The sequence below is a fragment of the Ostrinia furnacalis genome, unplaced genomic scaffold (genome assembly GCF_004193835.3).
Source record: "Ostrinia furnacalis isolate ACB-3 unplaced genomic scaffold, ASM419383v2 OfSCF7602, whole genome shotgun sequence".
In the NCBI taxonomy this organism is placed as follows: Eukaryota; Metazoa; Arthropoda; class Insecta; order Lepidoptera; family Crambidae; genus Ostrinia; species Ostrinia furnacalis.
Window position 1 is genome coordinate 188,785 of NW_021137841.1, and position 21,663 is coordinate 210,447.

General features: G+C 38.9%; 1 protein-coding gene across 1 annotated transcript; it reads right to left on the reverse strand.

Moving 5' to 3' along the window:
- Positions 1-208: 208 nt before the first annotated feature.
- Positions 209-21,092, reverse strand: LOC114365542 (uncharacterized). The gene is made up of 9 exons (XM_028322144.1): positions 20,895-21,092; positions 19,755-19,919; positions 18,351-18,530; positions 17,407-17,548; positions 15,457-15,572; positions 10,883-11,127; positions 3,172-3,323; positions 1,961-2,147; positions 209-536 (listed from the first exon to the last, which is right to left on the reverse strand). The coding sequence occupies exons 1-9, from the start codon at positions 21,007-21,009 to the stop codon at positions 309-311; spliced, it is 1,530 nt and encodes a 509-aa protein (XP_028177945.1). The 5' UTR covers positions 21,010-21,092; the 3' UTR covers positions 209-308.
- Between the last annotated feature and the right edge of the window lie 571 nt (positions 21,093-21,663).

Consider the following 21,663-nt stretch of genomic DNA (forward strand, 5'->3'; position numbering starts at 1 on the left):
CAAAATCCTGCGGGGTACCAGGGGGTGCCTTAGGACTTATTACAGGGGGAAGGGGGTGATCGCCCCGGGTGCCAACCCATGCTACGCCGCCACTGCTGGAAGAAACACAGCCTTTGTCAGCCTCCCTAATATTTATCATATTTTCGTAGTAGAAGTAAAATAATGTCTTCAACGCATTACGTCAATAAAAACATTGCATCGGCACACATTGTATATTTACTGAAACCAAAAAGGAAACAAAAAAAACATCCAAAAACAAAAACAAAACTCAAAATGATTCCCCTCTTCCTCGGTTAAGTAGGCGCCAGTCACGTCACCGTCACGGCCGTGATCAGCGCGATCGTGAGCCACGCTTGCCACGCCACGACAGTGTCCCGCCACGTCACGACAGTGCCCCGCCACGCTCGCACGCCTGGCGTGACGTTGCACCAGCTGCCGGTGCATACGCACGCGTGGAAACGCGCGTAGAGCGAGATACCGCGTGAGAGCGGGACGAGAGATGACATTGGACTTATGATGCAGCCGTTGTCTTCGTTCTGTAACCAATCCATAGCACAATACAGTGTGAGTCACGTTAAAGTGTACATATGAAATTAGGTGAAACTAGACCTATTTTTATCGACAAAAAAGAGGTCAAAAATTTTTTGAGATTTTTTTTAATTTTTTATCAAATTTTTTTTCTTCCAATTACTTATTGTAAAGAAAACGTAATAACTTTTAAACTAAGCAGTATATCCTGATAAAATAAAAACAGTAATAATGCTAAATAACAAGCGATACTAAAAAAATACATAAAATACACAAAAAAGGCCAAAAAATAATAAAAAATGATACTTTTTGAAAAAAATCTGCTTAAAAATTCGTGTTTTTTTGGTTATTTGATAAATTTCTCCAAAAAATGCCCCTATAACTGGTGGTTTTTATTACTTTGTATTATTCTCTATCGTATTACCTTCGTAAAACCAAAAATTGCATGTCCTTATGCCTATCACAACGTTTGCAATGATTGTTTGAACTAAGCCTCTCCGGGCGCGCCATTCAACGCTTCGTTAACAACGAAAATGAAAATGGCTCTAGATTTGTAATTTTGATAAAAATAAGTTAGATTGCAAATAAAAACAAAATATTTCGAAGTAAAATAAGCATTTTAGGCAAAATTAAAATTGTCTCTACCTGTAGCGGAGAATAATGTTATGGCAGGCGTCTGTTATTTAGCATTATTACTGTTTTTATTTTATCAGGATATACCGCTTAGTTTAAAAGTTATTACGTTTTCTTTACAATAAGTAATTGGAAGTAAAAAAATTCTATAAAAAATTAAAAAAAAATCTCAAAAAAATTTTGACCTCTTTTTTGTCGATAAAAATAAGTCTAGTTTTATCTATTTTCATATGTACACTTTAACGTGACTCACACTGTATAATAAACTTATTGATACCCACACTTACACAAAAATACCCTGGACTGATTTCAGAATCTAGTAGGCATCTTTCTTCAACTAGCAAGTGAGCGCAGGGTCTCAATTTGAATTTTAACGAGCCTTATTATGGTGCGTCCAGACTGGACGAATTTGCTCGCGCGGCAAACTCAACATCCTGCTCACTCAAGAGCAGAGTGAGCAGGATGACTAGCGTGCCGCGCGAGCACGTTCGCCCAGTGTGGACGCACCTTAAGGCTTACAATTTAGAGCGTTGCTGGACGAGATTCACTGTTTTGGGATGAAAACGGCTAGAGAATATGTTAAGCTACTAACTAGGACCACTAACCAATCAAAGCAGAATATTTAGCCTTCTCTCGACTACAGAGGCAATCAGAAGGCGGTGGTTTTCGCGAAAACTTTAATCGTATTTTGGCGGTCTACTGATATATTTTCCATTTTACTAAAATGCCTTTCCAATCCGTTCACCCTGCTGAAATGACTTTAGCAGGGGAACTCTCGCAGCAACCCTAATTGTGTCACCTTCAGAGCCATCTCGAGCTTGGCCATGCGCTTGCTGACGTAGTGTTGGCCCATGGTCGCGTGGCGGCGGTTGCGGCAGGCGCGCTGCGTGTAGACGCCGCTCAGGTCGATCCAGCGCACGGAGCACCCGCCGGTCCAGCGCCCGAAAACAGAACGCGGCTGCGTCTCGTTGATCAGCATACCAGGCCTGGACATGATGAGACCATGAACATTGGGTGCACGACACCATTAGACCTGGTTTCCACCAAGGTGGAGGGGTGCAGAAACGAGAGAGCTGTGTGGCGAAGCTAGCAGGCTATTTCCACCAAAGCTGTGACGAAAGAGTGACGTGCGAGCTGTGCGTAGCTGTCAGCTGTCAGTTTATTGATATCTTAAGCAGGGTACTCACCTGCCATGTAGCACGTAACGTAGCATGTAACGTAACCAACCTTTAAGTGAGTACGGCTCGTCCACGGTCATCGCGTATCTGGCAGCGAGCTCCTGAATCCTACTGCGAGTTTCTTTTGTGTTCGCAGTGATACCGCCACTTGGCGAATTGGTACTGCGAACCACGCGCGAGCAGCTCGCAGCGGGCTCGTGCCTATGTACTCACTTGATACAGTATCTGATACATTACATGCTACACGGCTAGATGAGTACCCTGCTTATGAACCCCGCACCGCTGCGCATATCTCCGCACTGCTCCGCCTTGGTGAAAACCAGGCCTTAGGCTACGGTATCCTATTAAATGCTATATGCAGCGTCTCAACATCTTAAAGAGACCACAACAGACATTCGTAGTTTGCATTGTGACGTGGGCACGTGGAATGCACGACAAAACCTATGGGTAGGTACAGTCCGGTCGCCGAGCACATAGAATTTCGTCCAATGACCCCAAGTTACCCATCCTTATCGCTCTCGCGTTATTATATTGCTGTCGCGGCTGTGCGACGGGCGGCCGCAGCGAGTGTGCGAGCGGATCAGACTTTAGTCGCGTTTTGACAGCTCATTAAAAGATCAGCCCCCACAGACAAGTGGCAAAACGTGACAGTTGTAATTTTGTAATCGCTTCACGCAAAGTAACCACATAATTATCTACAATAAAAAAGACGTCGGAGCGAAGGCATTGAAAATTGCACTGTTGTTGAGGTATAAATAGCAAAGGTGTGTCAATCTCAATAACTCGCATTTAGCCAGCTCATCAAACGATAAATTAAATGATGATGACTCACACGTCCAGATACCGGCAGTACTTCCGGTAGGTCGCGATCTGTCCCTTGGCTCGCGGGTCGACGGGAACCAGCGGCAAGAAGTCTCCCGCGAAGGCGTCCGCGCAATACGCGTTGCGGGGAATCCCCGGCGTGCCCATGCCGCACACAAAGCACTAGCGAAAACACAGGCGATTATCACACTGCACCGCGCTCCGCCGCGGTACGCGGGACGACAGATTTAATCATTATATGCAAGTACCTCAGTTTGTATAGAAAACACGCGCGGCACAACACACTGACAACGCGTTTGCGCGCGGGATTCGTTATAAATAATTATGTCACTTCACGGTCACACGGGACCGAAGGGGACCGTCACGAATCCGCTGCGAGCTGCTCGCGCGTGGTTCGCAGTACCAATTCGCCAAGTGGCGGTATCACTGCGAGTAGAGATGGGTAAGTGCTAATAATCCGATTAATAGCAATTGGCTAGTAACGGATTAAAAGCAGTTATTAGCCATTAATAGCCAATAATAGCCGATTTCAGATGGTAACCCTGCTATTAATGTTATACTAATGATTAAACATATCCCTTCATAGTTTACAAATTTAGCACTTGAAATTTGGAAGGGACGTAGCTTAGGTACCGTAGAGGTGCATTAAGAAAGGAATACCCGAAATTCCCACGGGTACGGGAATTAGCGGGAAAATCCTTTTGTATGAAAAATCTAAACCGCTTAAGTTAGACGCTTGAAATTTGGCATGCAGGTACCTTAGTAAACTTAAAGCTTAGTTACAAGAGGATATTGCAAAATTCTCACGGGATCGGGAGTTAGCGGGAAAAAAACATTTGTATGAAAAAATCTAAACCACGTAAGATAGACGCTTGAAATTTGGCATGCAAGTACCTTAGTAAAGTCAAAGCTTAGTAACAAGAGGATATTGCAAAATTCCCACGGGAACGGGAGTTAGTGGGAAAAAACATTTGTATGAAAAAATCTAAACCACGTAAGATAGACGCTTGAAATTTGGCTAAAAGACTATTTTGACACCACTCCCCAATAATTCGAAATCACAACTTTTTTGAAAACGCACTTCATTCTGGTCTTAAAAACTTAGTTAATTTTAAATTACCTCTAAATTAAGATTTTTGATCGCATTGCAATTCAAAAAAGTAGTTAAATTGAGTTGATTAAATAGTGACGTCACAAGACTTGCTTGTACTTGAGTTCCCTTTTGACAGTTTTAAAAAGTATTATACGTCAATTGATTGGTGGTGTCAACACGTGTCTATTTAAGGCCACAGATGAACTAGGGAAAGTCCGAGCATAGCACGCTTCATTGCCCTTTGGATGTCCTTGAACTGAATAAGGCTTGAGACTAGGGATGTTATGGATAATGTTTCGGTTACGGATATTTTTTTATCCAAAACCGAAACCGAATTTATCCGAAACTTTCGGATAATCCGAAATGATTCCGTATCCGTAACCGTAACCGGTATATCTGTACCCCCAGTGAAAACGGAGTTAAGTCGAAAATGGTGATTTTTGGGAAATCGCATTTGAAGTTAAAAAAAATCCTGCTTCGTCGCTATTAGAGATAACTTGGTGAAATATTTTTTAGGTGAAAGGTAATGTTAGATATAATTAGGCAGTGTGCCAGTTTGGGAAATATAGCATGTAGTTTTTTCGTAATTAAATAAAAANGCCGGGTAACAGAGAAAATGGCGAAAATGAGGTTTTCATTTTTCATTTTTGAGGTACTAAACAGTAAAATAAAAGGCTAAGATTTTTTTTGGGCATAGTTGAGGATATTTTCTGGGGCTATTAACGGATGGAAACACGATTTGATGAAGTTGAATCGATAGAATAAATTCCCAAAGTTACCTCTATTCGTTTTCTAATTATGGTTTTATTTTTAAAATAAGCGATTTGAGATTCTGAATCTTTTACTAAACTAAAGTTCAGAAATAACTTGAGGGCTTTTAACGGATGAAATTTTTATATTGCGTCTTATTTAGTTACTATGTTAAAAAATGTGGAAAAAATCGCCCATGACGGCTTGGACAATCTCAATCAGTCGCGCGGCACAATGGACGGAAAATCGCGTTTCATACTCATAGAATCCAAAGTCAATTTCTTAAGAGACAAATTATGTAAGATTACTTGAAATAGCTCTTTAAGTAAATATTTACTAAAGAAAGGAACACAGTGGGTCAAATTAGTGGAAATTAAAAAAAAACATTTTTTTTTGTATGGAATAAATTACGTTTTGTCATTTTTCTCGCTACTGTTTGAAACTGTAAAGCTGGTTTTTATACCATGTATAGCGGCCACAAAGGCGCATCCTATAAGGTATAGGGTATCCGCCGGGACTTGCCGCTTTGGCTGTTATAAAATTCTAAAATTTCGAAATTTTCTCCCTGGTGTATTATGGAATTTCAAAGAATAATAGTGAGTTGACAATAGTTTAATATAGTCATAGGGTAGTAAAATAACATCAGTATAATATTATAAGGAAAAAGTAACTTAAAAAGATAAAAAAAATGTTATGATTAAAAAAACAAAACAATTAGCAAAAAAAAAAATAAGAATATTAATTCGTAGCTAATCCAAATCTGAGTCTTCAATAGGGTTTTCAAGATCAGAATCCATCACACCCAGAGCTTCAATATCAATGAATTCGACGTTTTTGTTACTACTATCCTCAGATTCATTTTGAGGATTTAAAAGAAGTAGATGTTTCATATCTTCTGTTAAAACTTTTTTACTCGTTTGTCTCAATTTTGGCCTTATAGACGATAAATAAGGATCAGATGATATTATTAAATAATTTAAAATGTCTTCGTTTGTGTTTACTCTGTTAAATTTTCGGGCATGTTGTAGTCGGCACCTTTTAAAATCTTTATTTCGGGCTTCAGAGGCCTCTTCTGAAAGATTTCCTATCGGTATCGAGTTAAAATGCCTAACAATTTCTGCGCCATGGATCAAAAGTTTGTGCACACTGGATGGCATGTAATACCAGCCATACAATGTCACAAACAGCTCAGCAGTTTCCTTTGTATACTGAGCGAAGTTGTCTATATGAACAGACTCACCGCAGGATATTACTCGCAAAATTACTGAAAACCTTTTTATAAGATCAACGTCGATTCCTGTGCACTCTGCAGTCTTAGCTGCATCTTTAAAAAAGCGCCGAGCAGTATTGCCATCGTTAGTCGTTCCACTAGTTTGCTTTACTACGTCCACCAAAATATCTAATTCGTCTCTGAGGTTTTTTTGAACAGCAGTTTTTCTAGCTTTTAAGGCTGCTTGATTGACAGGATCTCTGGCTTGCCACTTCTTAAAATCCAAGCGATATGAAACATGGAGAAGGCATTCCATGCACCGAATCCAAGCATGTAACGATGACAAGCCGAATTTGTAGATATCTGACGCAATAGGTTTTCTGAAAATAAGACTTATATTAATGTAAAGTTCAAACAAAACTTGATTGCGTGAAATCCTAATAAACAAATACTTACTTCGATATTAACTCCAATTTGTTCATCTCGGATGGTACTGCTCTACAGATATCACAAGTCTGATTTGACGTGTCTGACAATATAGAAGTTATCTTTCCATCTATCATTGTCATCAGCATTTTGTGCTTTACCACTGTATTATTTCCCATGGGAGATGGTGTCAGGTTAGTTATTTCATCCTCTATTCTTGCCATCTCTTCTTTTATGTTTAATTTATTTTCATTGGCAAACTTAAAAAAAATTGGTCTGCAGTACATAGTGGATGATGCCTTTGGATTCTCCCATACAGTTATCTCACCATCACTTAACTTCAACGGCACAAAAGAACACATAAAAATGCTGGAATCGTCTTCCCCGTCAGCCAAAGATTGTTTGTACAGGCTTTGTCCCGAGGCTCCATCAAATCCCCATTTACATAGTAATGTTAATTCCCTGTCAGCTAAGTCAGTATCAACCACTTTGGCCAGCCGAGACACTGTCACGTCTAAGATTGCTTGTAGTTTTACTTTGACTTGAAACTGGTCGATACTAACAGAATCTTTTGGTGGGTAGCATGCCTTCTTAGCGTTCACTATGCAATCGTATGATGGATAGATATTCAGTCCTTCTTCTATTGCACATATTCTCAAAGTTTGATATTGCCATTTTGTTAACTTTAATGAAATAAACAAACCCAATGCTTTATCATCAGAGTACTTGAGAGCTTTTTTCTTTTGGATTACTGTCTTCAGATTTGCTGCTTCTTCTGGGTGTTTTGTGAGAAAGTTAATAATATCTGCTATATCACTGTTACCACTTTCACGACCCTTAAAGGCTGTGGCGTACATAAGACTATCAAAGTCATGAGTGCGTAGTTCTTCAGTTCTTCGCTTCTTTTGAATGGGACTCAAATCACTGAACGGTTTTCTAGGAGAAAGTTTTATAGTAGAAGTACCCATTGAACTTGTAGCTTGAACTGAAACCTGAACATCAGCAAAACGAGATGTAGAAGGTCTATTGTCAGTATCCATGTTTGTGGAATCTGAAGTCAGTTTGTTCTGAATACTATTAGGCCAAGAAATGTCAGACTGTAACCAGCTTTCATATTTTTTTATAAATGTAAGGTTCGTACGATTACATGATTTCCATTTTTTCTGCAAATTACATAAATATGTTTGACAAAACTGCTTCAATTCTTTTTGTTCGTTTTCTAACAAGTCTTCTGATAAAACTGACACAAACTTTTCAAATAGCACATGAGGTGTAGTAAAGCACTGATTATTTTTAACAAACAAAAACAAGTCCAAATTAGTCACAAAACCCTCCATTATCAAAGTATTTAACGTAAATCAAAATATTATGTAAACACGCAAGTTACTGGATCAATAGTGATTACTTATTAAGAGATACCCACATTTTTACTTACAATTTCAACTAATAACATCTACCCTCGTTATACTGTGTAACTTACCCTCACAAATCGTGATATAATTGGGGACAGGAATAGGAAAAATACCCAACCCAAATTTTGAAATTTTGACATAATATAGCAGCCAAAGCGGCAAGTCGCGGTACGTATGCTGTAGGTCATAGGAAGCGCCTTGGTAGCCGCCATACATAGTATAAATTACAGCTTTACAGTTTCAAATAGTAGCGAGAAAAAAGACATAACGTAATTTCCTCCATACAAAAAAAAATTCAACATTTTTTTTCTCACTTGTTTGACCTAATGTGTTACNCAACATTAGTAATTACACTATGAGGAATCATTATTTCAGGTTATTTAGGGTAAATCGTCCAAAAATTTCTACTTATATCAATATACACCAATTTTGTGATGAGAAAAAAAATGTGTAAACTGATCTAACTAACATAATAGCAATCTAAGTATCCTAATAACTATGTGTAAAGTGATATAAGTGGCGATTGTAAAGGAATAAGGCTAGAATTTTAGAGTGGATTCTAATTATTTACTCCCTAAATGTTTATTCTGATCTGAAACTACTATTTTATTAATTATTACACCATATACCATGAATGATATCGGCCTAAATCACATACATTATCTCCTATTTTCAACCGACTACAAAAAAGGAGGAGGTTCTCAATTCGACCCGTATGTTTTTTTTTTTTTTTTTTCTATGTTTGTTACGCGATAACTCCGCCAATTATGAACCGATTTGAACAAATTTTTTTTCGACGTATAGGTAATACCTCAAGAGTGGTCCCATTTAAATTTAACAATAAAAAAAAACAACCCCCAAGGGTGGAAAATTGGGGATGAACTTTTTTATACGCAATATCTCCGCCGATTATAAACCAATTTGAACGATTATTTTTTTGTTGAATAGGTATTATCAAAAGGGTGGTTTCATGCGAATTTGAAGAAAATATTTCACCCCCAAGGGTGGAAAATTGGGGATGAACTTTTTTATACGCAATATCTCCGCTGAATATGAACCAATTTTTTTTGGTCTCTGTGTACTGCCTATCTTCAGTGGTAACATCAAGGTAATAATTAGTTAACTAAAAAGCAAGAAATAAGTAAAATTTTATAAAAAAAAAATAAAACCGACTCCAAAAAACCTACACTAAAACGTAGAAAAATAATTACTAATTACCTACTTATTTATTAGGACGAATTATTAATATTTATGTAGGTATACCATGATTGATACTTTTGGAGTCGGTGCAGGCAAACTTTACATGTTTCATAATCTTGGCACCGACTCCAGAAGTATCATAGTAGGTAATTAGTAATTATTTTTCTACGTTTTAGTGTAGGTTGAAGCAATTGGGTAATAAAGACCAGAAACAACAATGGTTTCACATCAACTAATTAGACTGGAGACAGAGAAAAGTTTGCGCATTATGTTTTCCTTTAATCTGACAATTGGGCTAAGTTATATCATTTTACACCAAATAATTAACCAAATCATTAGTTGCGATTTTCAAATGTTTTTGATCTAAGTAACTGATAACATTTTACACATGTACGAAACTTTTGTGGTTAATGGTATTAGTCTAATTGAATCATTATACACAAAATAAATAATCATTTGTCTTTTACTTTTTGTGATATAAATTAAGTTACATTCTTTTTCACCAACCAACAATACATAGTTTTTTTTGTGTATATTAATATGAGTCATCTTATATTGTTAATCACAAATTCAATCTGAACAACTTCAATCGTGTAAAAAGTAGTAACACGAGTCGTACCTCTTGACACAATAAAAAATTGAAAGAAGCCTCCGGTACACTTTGTTAAAAGTAGACATGTATCAATATACACGAAAGAAAACTCAAAATTGGTTCACTAAGCCTTACTTGTATCATTTGGCACAAAATTATTTTCTTTTCTATACGTCGTAGAAACATACCGATTAGATACAAAAATAGCTAATTTTTCAGAGATTCACATTATGTTATAAAGTCAATTTTGATCTAAGTCGAGTTAGATCCCTTTTCACTGGGGGTACAGATATTATTCTAATGTCCGTAACCGTATCCATAACCGAAACTTCATATTCTTAGGCTGGTTTTAGTGTCACGCGGACCGTCCGGTACGGACCCGCTCCGCACGGCCAATCTGTATGAACTTCTAGGGAGCGTTTTAGGGCTATATTTCACTGGGGCACCATGGCGGCGCAACCAGTCGCCGCTACCAACAAAATGCATAGAGCGTTGCGCAACCAAACGGACACCAGGTGAGTAACTCTCTATAGAGCTGTATACATTTTGTTGGTAGCCGGCGACTGGTTGCGCCTAGGGTTGCCAGGTCCAAAATCACAAAAGCCGGACTTTGTGCTTCATTTGGCCGGACATTTTACCCTAAAAGCCGGACATGTGACGAGGGGGGGGGGGTGCAATTAGTTTCAGCTCATGAGTGAGGTACTATCATCATATCGGTTGCTAACCAACATCCTGATGCGTGCGCTTCATATGATTATGTGGCTCGACTTTTGCCTGACGCGGCAACCAAATAAAAAGCCTAACAAAAGCCGGACAGGCCGGACAAGGCAATATTTGGCCGGACAAGTCCCTAAAAAGCCAAACATGTCCGGCTAAAGCCGGACGCCTGGCAACCCTAGTTGCGCCGCCATGGTGTCCCGGTGAAATATAGCCCTTAGAGTAATGCGGTCCGGAGGATCCGCTCCGCTCCCTAGCAGTTCATACAGATCGGCTGTGCGGAGCGATCACTAAAACCAGCCTTAACATCTCTGGCCTAACCTTGGAGATGATGGAGGCGTTGACGAAGTCATATGTGGGCTCCTCGGTGGTGGTGGTGTCTCCGCACATCGGGATGCCGTACTTTTGCAGGGTGGCGTTGAACAGCTCCGTCAGGTTGGACTCGATGGTGTTCATGGTGAGGTTCGCTATGATCGCCACCAGCTTCCTAATATCGATGATGTCAGCCGTGGAGGCGGCCTCGGTCGTCGTAGTCGTCGTGGTAGTTGTCGTGGTCGGAGTAGTGGCTGAAAACGTCATCATCATCAACATTTCAGCCACAGGAACATAGGAATCTCCCAATTATTTCCATAATGATTGGTAGCGAGCCTTAACATCATCAGATTCGGTTTTTCTTATTTAAGGGCAACCATCTTTCCCACTGGGCACTTGGGGCACGTGCCCAGGGCCCCGCGACTAAGGGGGCCCCTGTCTACTCCAAAGACCTTTCTCCGGATGATATAGGCCCCCCTTGATCCTGAAGTGCCCAGGGCCCCTAGTAGGTTAAAGACGGCCCTGCCTCTCTGGGAGATGTATGTCTGCCAATGTCGAGTGAAAATATTGATCGTTACAATCTTACAATAGAACGAGGGTGGGTGAAGACAAATATTGGTTTAAAAACACCATCGGGTTCAAAGCGTTCACTCGACAATCGATGCGCGCTCAAACTCCAAGTGATTCATTGTTCATATAAATTGATAATCACTGCACTTTAATTAACTAAAAGCAAGAAATGCGCCGGCTTTCATATGTTTCATAATCTTGGCACCGACTCCAAAAGTATCAATCATGTTATATTTTAATTCGTCTTAATGAAAAAGTAAATATTTCTACTTTTTAGTGCATGTTATTTGGAGTCGGTTTTATTTCATTCTACAGAAGCTGGTGTAACCTTAAACAGATCAACCATGCTCCCTGTTCAACAAAAAACACAGCCGAATAGTGAACCACCATTATTTTTCTAAGTCTGTTGAAAAAAAAAATACAGATTGTCTCCAAATTAGCACGTACGTTAGATGGGCCTAAAACGCGTCAAACAAGCCTAATTATATCCATAGAAAACTTTAATGAGTTTTAAAATATAACTGTTAATAAGATTTTAAACTTTCGCGTTCCATTAAACCAGAGTAAATACAAATGAGTAGGTCATCTTCATAGAAATGCCCGAGCGCGGTTTGTATGTGAGCGCGCCAATACGTATGCGGCGCGCACGCACACACTGACAAAATTTCGCGTGGATTAGCGGTGAGGTGCGCTGAATTTTTTCAGTGTGTGCGTGCGCGCCGCATATATTGGCGCGCGCTCACATACAAACCGCGCTCGGTGCGTTTCTATGAAGATGACCTACTCATTTGTATTTACTCTGATTAAACTAAATGTGACCACGGCTGCAGCATAGCAGCCGAAACGTCAAGCCGGGTACTTGTACCTACTCCCTATCCTATCCTATCGAACCTTAACTTCGAACTACTCCAATGTTCTTCTGATTAATTTCGTTGCAGGTCCAATGACAGTTAACTTTCCCCCGGGACAAACTTGACCTTCATTGGTTAGGTTTTTATGGCGGTCAAGCTGTAGATCCTGGCTACACAGGAGTTGCAGCGGTGGGAACGAAAGGTGGGAATAATCCCGCTAAGACCCGTGTCTTTCTATTTTAGAACTGATATGAGTTATTTTTTAAAATGGACATAATAGACTTGTTCGATGCTTCGTAAGTCCACCTCTGATAGTCCAGTCATTTTCATTATGTGTACCACCTGAATTCCACATTTACCTATGTTTTGCAAATAAATGATTTGATTTGATTTGATTTGATTTGATTTGGTATAAAATAATGGGGTTACCTGGAAAGTTTTCCGGGAGTATGAAAATTGGGATTTATACTGATTTCGATGTGCTCTTTACGAATTTCAACTTTGCGAACTCGTATGGTTGCCGCTCGTGCCGCCATATTGGAAAAATGCTGCCTAGTAGCAGTTTTTTTTATATTTCCTTTCGGAATTCACAACTGCTGCACTGCCAGTTTCTTTTTCTTTGAACTTGGCTGAACATGCTGCCGGGTGTCCAGATGGGGAGCCCTCTCAAACGCATAACATTTTTCATCATAATATAGTTTGGCAAATTACATACGTCAAGCAAGCCAATTATGCTTATGCAGAATTTCATCATTTCGGCTGCTTAGCGATGACCTCAAATCAAGCGCCTGCACACGCCACCGAGTCAGCATATTTCGCCCTACGTGACGTCAAGCCGCCAGCGCCGTTTCCTCGAGCTGCCCAAATTTCGTTCACTTGCGTTCACACTTCGAACCTAGGCACTACTTTTAGTCTTAGTACTTTTTATTGTAATTTTTATTTTATTAATTAAATTAGTTTGAATTAAAATAGTTTTTTTTAGATCCTACGGCTGTAGCTTACGTAATTGGCACAACCTAAATAAATAAATAAATAACAGTTTTGGCATAAAGTTTTTTCGCATAAATTTTGATATTCAATGTTTTCTAAATGCATAATGGTTTCTTAGGCAAAATAATAATAACTTTATCTTATTTCCAATACCATAATTTAAATAATTATAAAAGTAAAGAACATAATTTTTAACTTCCTAAAGTTTGTTTTTTATAAAATACCTACGATGTATTTAGAAGAAATTAATGAATTGGTTACTGAGCAATGGTTTTTATAGCATTGACGAATATTTTAACTTAAATAGATTAGATAGTGTATGATTTATTGTGACATCTACATTTAACTTTTGACATTGTGAAATCAATGCATTTTTTTATTATTTTACTTATCTTTTCTAATTAATTACCGTTATATTAAGTTTATGCCTTATCAATTACCGTGACCATAAAATTTGAGGGTCTCATTTACGCGAAAACCGCTTTGAATAATTTAGAATAGAATAGAATAGAATAGAATAACGTTTATTTTGCTGCCACATGAATACACATACATACATAAAACAAACGGTCAACATTACAGAACCAGTCAAAAGAATGTTAATTAAAATTAAAATTAATCGGGACAGTTACCTACTTGGCGGCGCTGCAGCAGCAAAAAGGTCCCCGTCTCAGCATGTGTCAAGTGCATACCACATGACGCTGATTTTCAGACGGCGGCCGTGGTCTGAGTTGCTCGGTGTATCAGGATATTTTATGAGTTTTATAAATGTCAAATTTAATGTCAAGTAGTAGAAGAAATTAATACAAATAAAAAATAATAATAAATTAAACAACATTAATATGTATAATTAAAGGAAATGTCAAAATTAAATGTCAAATTTGATGCTATTATGATTGTTAAATTCGTACTTTTCAGGTCTTTGATATTTAAATGCGTTTAAGACAAATACTTAAGCCAAATTTAAAAAATGATACGGTAATTAGGCGGAGAACGCCTAATCGTGAGAATGACTGCTTCATAGGTCCAAAATAATTTAAAAAAACTGCGAAATTTCCTGAACTTTCATAATAATACAAAAAAACATGTTACTTATTAGGCCAATAATTATTTCCTGTAATCGCTCCACTGAAGTGGTAAGTCGGAGATTCGGATACATGTTTTTGACTTTCTTAGAGTGAAATAATATTGGGAATCCTCTAAGTTTACATTACGTAGAACAGATTTAGAGACAATAACTGAACAGAACATGTTTTTATTGTCAACGAGGAAGCTCTTGCCCTTCATCTCACCTGATTGAAAGTGTTGATAAGGCTGAATGTGGAAGGGAACTTCAACCACAGAGGAACCCTATCTCCTACTGCTGGAACACAGCAATGCTGTTAACATTATTGTTATGGTGCCAGACTTAAGAAGATGTGATAGCTAGCCAGCCAGATTTAGATCAAACCTTACCACACAGGAAATTTCGCCTCGACAGGGAATCGAACCCAGAACCTCTGAAGCAGGTGGTCTTACCACTAGACCACAGAGGTGGTTGTAAAATTTTACTATTACCTTTAAAATACTTAATATAGTGATGAAAAGGGGGAATATGTGGTATGTGGTTTATGGGTATTAAAACTACATACAATAACAAAATGTTTCGGCAGTTGAAGGAAGGATAGCCAGAGACATGCGATTTTTGGTTTTACAAAGGTAATACGATAAAGAATAACACAAAGTAATAAAAACCACCTGTTATGGGGGCATTATTTGGAGATATTTATCAAATAACAAAATAAAATGCGAATTTTTCTCAAAATGTACTTTTTTTATTATGTGTTGCCATTTTCTGAGTATTTTATGTATTTTTTTAGTATAGCCTGTTATTTAGCATTATTACTGTTTTTATTTTATCAGGATATCTCTTAGTTTAAAAGTTATTACGTTTTCTTTACAATAAGTAATTGGAAGAAAAAAAAATCTATAAAAAATTGAAAAAATAACTTTAAAAATTTTTTACCTCTTTTTTGTCAACAAAAATATGTCTAGTTTCACCTATTTTCATATGTGCACTTTATTGTGACTCACACTGTATAAATGCCAATTTTCATTACTCGCGAAAAACTTTCCAGGTGAAACTACCATGACTGGACTATGGTGTCAGTGAAAGTAATTTTAGGTACTCACGCCTGGATCGTATTTCATAGTAAGTTGAATAAGTGTCGTAAATGGTATGACAATATTCCCTATCATGCTGGTTTACATCATAAAAATCACACCTGCTATCTACCACTACCCATGACCTGCAAAATTTATCTATGTTAATAAAAAATACAAATTTTAGATTAGAGAAATAAAAATATTCAAAAGTGGTTTAACAACATATGAAAATTAAATAATACAGGGTGGAAACGATAAGTGATCTCACTCGATTATTTCTAAACTAAACTCAACATCAAATAAATCGCACCTTCCGCGACGCGAAATTTAAAGATTTTCTTCTGTAACAATCATTGTGCCCCAACAATATTGGTTTTATTAAAATTTGAAAGCCCAATAAATATCCTTAAAGAAAAACTTTATCTATACTTATAATAAATCTGTAGAGAGGTCAATTCTTTACATGAAATATATTTTCAAAATAACTATCAGGGGGTGATTAGTGATCGATACTGATGCCAAAAATGCAATCAGTAAAATGTTTGTCTGTCTGTCTGTCTGTCTGTATGTTCCTTATAGTTAGAACCAAAAACTACTGGACGGATTTTAACAAAACTGGGTACAATTATTCTTCATAGGTACTCCTGGGCAGGTTATAGTATACTTAGGAATTCCCACGGGAACGGGTATTAGCGAGAAAATCCTTTTGTATGAAAAATCTAAACCGCTTAAGTTAGTGAATTGTCACCTAAAATCCGCCATTTTGATTTTTTTTTTTCAATTTTAGTATAGCCAGTGTCACTCTCACGATTAAGATGAATCTAACGACACCTCTCACTCTAAAATCGGTCAAGCCGTTTAGGCTGTAGGCCGTGCCAAAGCAATGTACATACATACATACACTCGAAAAACATAACCCTCCTTCTGGCGCAGTCGGGCAAAAAGACCTCACTTTGGGCTCACCTCTGGGATAGGTAAATTAGACCAATTTTAATGGTTATAAAACCAAATAATGATCTCACGTGTCCTCTTTTAACAGATGGATAGCATTTAATCTAATATTTTTTAAAATATAATAATATTAATTTAATTTAATTAATAGCCATTAAAGTTTGCTCAAGCATAACTATCTACCTATTTTTCAAGAAGTGACTCTAGATCCTTCTAAAGACACATTTATTTTTTGGGATAAAAACATTTCCTTTAATGAAATGAAGTTTAGAACTAGGCTTTTAAATGGTACCAATATTGGTGGGAAGTGGGGATGCATACGTTTGAAAGTACTTGTCGCGGGAGGTGCGATTTATTTGATGTCGACAAGATATCTAAAAACTAGTTAACTACTGATCCTGAAAGTGCTTTATGAACTCTATCAAATGGTACATTAAGAATGCAATAATTCATGAGTTTTTATTTTAAGTTTATTATTTGATAAAAAAAATACACTTCTAATATTGTGCAACATCAAAATAGTTACCCTATGTTTTTATTCGGTTTTAAACCCTATGTTTTAGGCGTTACACAAAAACTAATAGGTACGAAATTCGTTAGTTTATGTACCTAAATAAACAGTTGCTATAAAATGTATCTAAAGCCTGGTCCATGAGCACGTAGAATCCCGTCCAATGACCCCAAGCTACCCATCCTTATCGCTCGCGCGTAATTATATTGCTGTCAGATACATGTGCAGATACAGCCGAATTATACAGGGTGGATGAAAATGAAAGATGACGGGATAGAGAATTGGAATAAAACATGGTTGCTAAGTAAATTGGGGAACGTTTTTGTTTTAGGGCTATATTTCACCGGGACACCATGGCGGCGCAACCAGTCGCCGGCTACCAATAAAATGTATACAGCTTTGCGCAACCAAACGGACACCAGGTGAGTAACTCTCTGTAGAGCTGCATAAATTTTGTTGGTAGCCGGCGATTGGTTGCGCCGCCATGGTGTGAAATATAACCCTTACAGTCTTACTTGCAAGTAGTAGTGTTGACACACAAGCTAGGGCATGTTGTCCCATGATACTTTATTCTTAGGAAAGGTTCCTTCCTGCATCTGAGATCCGTATAAATATACATCTTGTAGTATACTCCTCTAAGATACGATAACTTCTTATCTGTTAAACAAGAATAAAAACAATTAAAAAAGATATTTAATTTTTAGCGTTAAGAGTCGCATCTCAATCTAATTTGAAAATTATAAATAACTTGAAAAAATTGGCTGTAGCACTTGAAAATTTCGACGGGTTTATCCAGTGTCTAAGTAGCTCAGTTGGAAGACTTGGAAGAGCAGTCGCCCGGCAAGCGGAAGGTTGTGGGATCAATTCCCGCCTTAGGCAGTTCGATTTTTTCAAGTTATTTATAATTTTCAAATTAAAATAGAAACGGGAAGTTCTCTAAAGTATGGAAGAACCTGGGTCAGATTTTGGGCCGTTATTTGAATCATACTGAGTCTTGAGTCTCACTAACGTTTGACGTCACCATGCCGTCCGCTCCCATACCCCAGCTTCATTACTGTTCGTTCGCGAACTTAATACATAATACAATTACCTTGAACATTATCTACCCGCTGGATTCGAGAACGGTACTCTAGCATGAACAACTTTCGTCTTCGAATCGTTTGCGTGTTCGATAAAATTCGATACTCAACCTTCGAATCCAACGATAACGTGACAATTTTGATTCTCAAAATAAGTTTCGTGAAACCACATCTCATACTAAGTTCACTTTACGACACGTTCACAAGGGCGCTGTTGTAGTTTTCTTACTGAATCTTTTTGATGGCGATTCGAGTACGCAAACGATTTGAACTCGAAAGTGTTTCGTGCTAGCCGTACGGGTCTGCGTTACCCGCGCCGCAGCCGCGCCATACCTTGAAATTATAGTCATTTATGAAAAGGCCATACAGTGGCGACATACCAATCTGTGGTTCCGTATTATGTGCCATATATCTATCTCTCAACATATACGCAGATACTGTGCTTAGGTCGATCTGATTGGAGGCAGTTGATGACAAGAGGTCAACAAGCCTCTTATTGTTCGTCACGTCCTGAGTGAAATCGCTCAGGTTCCGACCTGCCATCATTTCTTTAAGAACACCTGGAAAAAAGTTTATTTAAAGACACAGGACACATAATTATTATAGCTACTATTAGCATCGGCGATCGGCGATTTTGCCGGTTTTTAAGGTTCCGTAGTCCTGACATGGAACCCTTATAGTTTCGATATGTCTGTCGGCCTGTCTGTCCGAGGTTTTGCTTGGAAACTACGTGCACTGGGGAGCTGTAATTTTGTGGTAGTATGTATTTGATGCGTGATCATTCGATTCAGATCCATCGTCGATGTTGGTAGCCTGGCATCCCCCGGTGATTCTTTACACCTCTTGCCCCACCGTTACCGTGACCGCTACCGTAGTCCGGGATAGTGGGGCACATCTTCCCGCATCACAGGCACGGAGTCTCTACAGTTTTTATGCCTCTAGCATATCAGAAACATATTCGGGATCGTATTTTTTCTTTAAATTATGTCTGTGTAATTTACAGACAACATGATTGTGTCTTTTGCCCGTTTTCACCACCAACCCCAATTTTTAAGTGACCCTATGTAACCTTTTTTTTTTTTTTTATGTGATAGGAGGCAAACGAGCAGACGGATCACCCGATGGTAAGCGACTACCGTCGCCCATAGACACCCGAAAATCTTCTATGAAAATCGTACACTAATGATACTAATTGTGCCGACGATAAGGGAGTTTATAAATGAGACAGAAGTTGGTATTTGACTAATTTATTAATTACAATTATGGAGTATATATACTAAAGAAAATGAGAGATACCTAAGTAACGTCACAGTATCTAGCATCTTATCGTTACGTGAAAGATCTGCTGACACTGTGAACGTGATTAAGATTAACGTATGCAGAGATTGAGTATTGTGCATACCGGCACAATACTTAGTAAGGGAACGCTTAAAGGATTGATGGTGAGGAGGGGCATTTAACTACCAAATAAAGAAAGAACCAGATTATGAAGAAAATAAATATTTGCTTCTTTCTAAAGCAGGGTACTCATCTAGCCGTGTAGCATATAATGTATCAGATACTGTATCAAGTGAGTACAAAGGATCGCGCGTGGTTCGCAGGGAGATCGCAGCGACCCGCCGACTGGTGGTATCACTGCGAGCACAAAGGCGGCTCGCAGTAGGATTCAGGAGCTCGCAGCCAGATACGCGATGACCGTGGACGAGCCGTACTCACTTGAAGGTTTGTTACGGTACATGCCACGTTACGTGCTACATGGCATACATACCCTGCCTGAGGCGTACCTCTGACTTCACTGATCTCGTTCGGGCTAAGGGTGCGGACCGGAGGGGTTTGGTCTTCCCGCCGGATCCTCGTGGGCCCCGCCGTGCCCCCCGTGCCCCCCGTGTCCCCCGACTGCGTCGACAACATAGACATCATTGACGTCATTATTGACGACGAGCTGACAGCTGAAGAAATAAACAACAAATATTAAACAACATTTAAGTAAGCGGCACGACGAAGAGTCATCATTATCGTAGTTATTAAATTTCGGCTTAAGAAGAGTCGCCTCTCGCTCTAAATATTTTTAAAATAACGGAAAAATCAAACTGTCTACGGTGGGAATCGACCCACTTCTTTTCTTCGATTCCCACCTTAGGCAGTTCGATTTTTCCAATTAATTTTAAAAACATTATCATCATTTCAGTCAAAGGACGGCCACTGCTGAACATAGGCCTCCCCCAATGATTTCCACATCGGCCAGTTGGTAGCGCCTTATTCCTGCTTCATGAAGTTGTCGGTCCACCTTGAAGCCGGACGTCCCGCGCTGCGTTTTCCGGTACATGGCCTCCACTCCAGAACCTTGGTGCTCCGGTGCTTGGTGGACCGAAGATCTGGTGAAGGTCGCGAGAAGAACCTGAATTCGAGACCGATCGTTATGGAAATCCTTGGAGGAGGTCTTTACCAGCAGTGGATCTGGCTGAAACGGGACTATTCCCACCTCTCTTTGCCACCGCTGCATATCCTGTGTATCCAGGATCTACAGCTTGACCGCCAATAAAAACCCTACCCGTGAAGGTCAAGTTTGTCCCGGGGGAAAGTTAAACTGTCATTGGACCCGCAACGCAATTAATCAGAAGAACTTATGAGGAATTCGAAGTCATTTGGCTGTGTGGGATATGATGTTCATCCACAATAAGGAAGGTAGATGTTAGTGCTTCCTTCCGAGCGGGTGTTGTGCTCGGGGACCAAGGTCCAATTTACACCATTTTGATTTGTGTATATAGGTATACTTGGCAGGATATACAACTCCGTCACTGCGATGCAGGTTTGTATGAGCGGCGGAGTGTGCCATAGTGAAGTAGTAACAGCGCCATATGTTGGTCACTAGTTTTGTAGTGGCGTCGCCACAGCTGAAACGGAAGAAAGGACGATGACGTTACCTTTCTCGTCGTAACGATCGTAGATATCAGCATCGTGGTCGCCATTGCGTTCTGTATGCGAGCCCCAAGCGCCGGGGCCATGGCTCCAAGCCAGTAGAACCACCGCTAGCAGCATCTAACCTCGGTTAAGGGGAACCGACGGGACAACAACTACATCTACCTAAAAATCAACACATCTTGCGGAAAAGCACGGACATGTCAAATGAAAGATTGACAATGGAATCTGACATGTCAGAACGGTTTGTCAGGATTGGAAAAGAAGAGAAAACTATTTGAGAAGGAGGTTGTATGTGCAAAAAGAAAATTATGGGTATTTTCCTCCACTCCCCAATAATAAAATTGTAAAGCACAACTTTTTTAAAAAGACTTAATTATTTTTAAATTACCTACCTGTGAATTAAAATTTTTGGTTGCATTGTAATTGAAAAAAGTAGTTGACAATATAGTGACGTCACTAGGTAGTTTAACCATACAAAATCTATGGGAGAGTCGTTTTTGGCAGTTTTAAAAAGTACGTTAATTGATTACGCAAGTACCCTATTCGTCGCGGGCACAGCTGGGTTACCTCTACTACATCGAATAACGTATTATTATGATCGAAACCATATTAATTTGTTGTCCCTGAATCCAAAAATGTGCCCAGTTGTCCAAGTCTTTGCCTTACTAAGAGATAAGAAATTAAATACATTAAAATACTGCCTCTATCTACAGTTACGCAGTCCTAATGCAAAAGTCAAGCCAACATAGTTATAAATTAGCCGCCATAAAC

Excerpts from the sequence above, each read along its gene's own strand:
- LOC114365542 (XM_028322144.1), bottom strand. The coding sequence starts at position 21,009 with ATGCTGCTAGCGGTGGTTCTACTGGCTTGGAGCCATGGCCCCGGCGCT. Across the intron at positions 19,920-20,894 it reads CGATCGTTACGACGAGAAAG|CTGTCAGCTCGTCGTCAATA; the intron begins GTAACGTCATCG and ends TTATTTCTTCAG. Across the intron at positions 537-1,960 it reads AGCTCGAGATGGCTCTGAAG|AACGAAGACAACGGCTGCAT; the intron begins GTGACACAATTA and ends GATTGGTTACAG.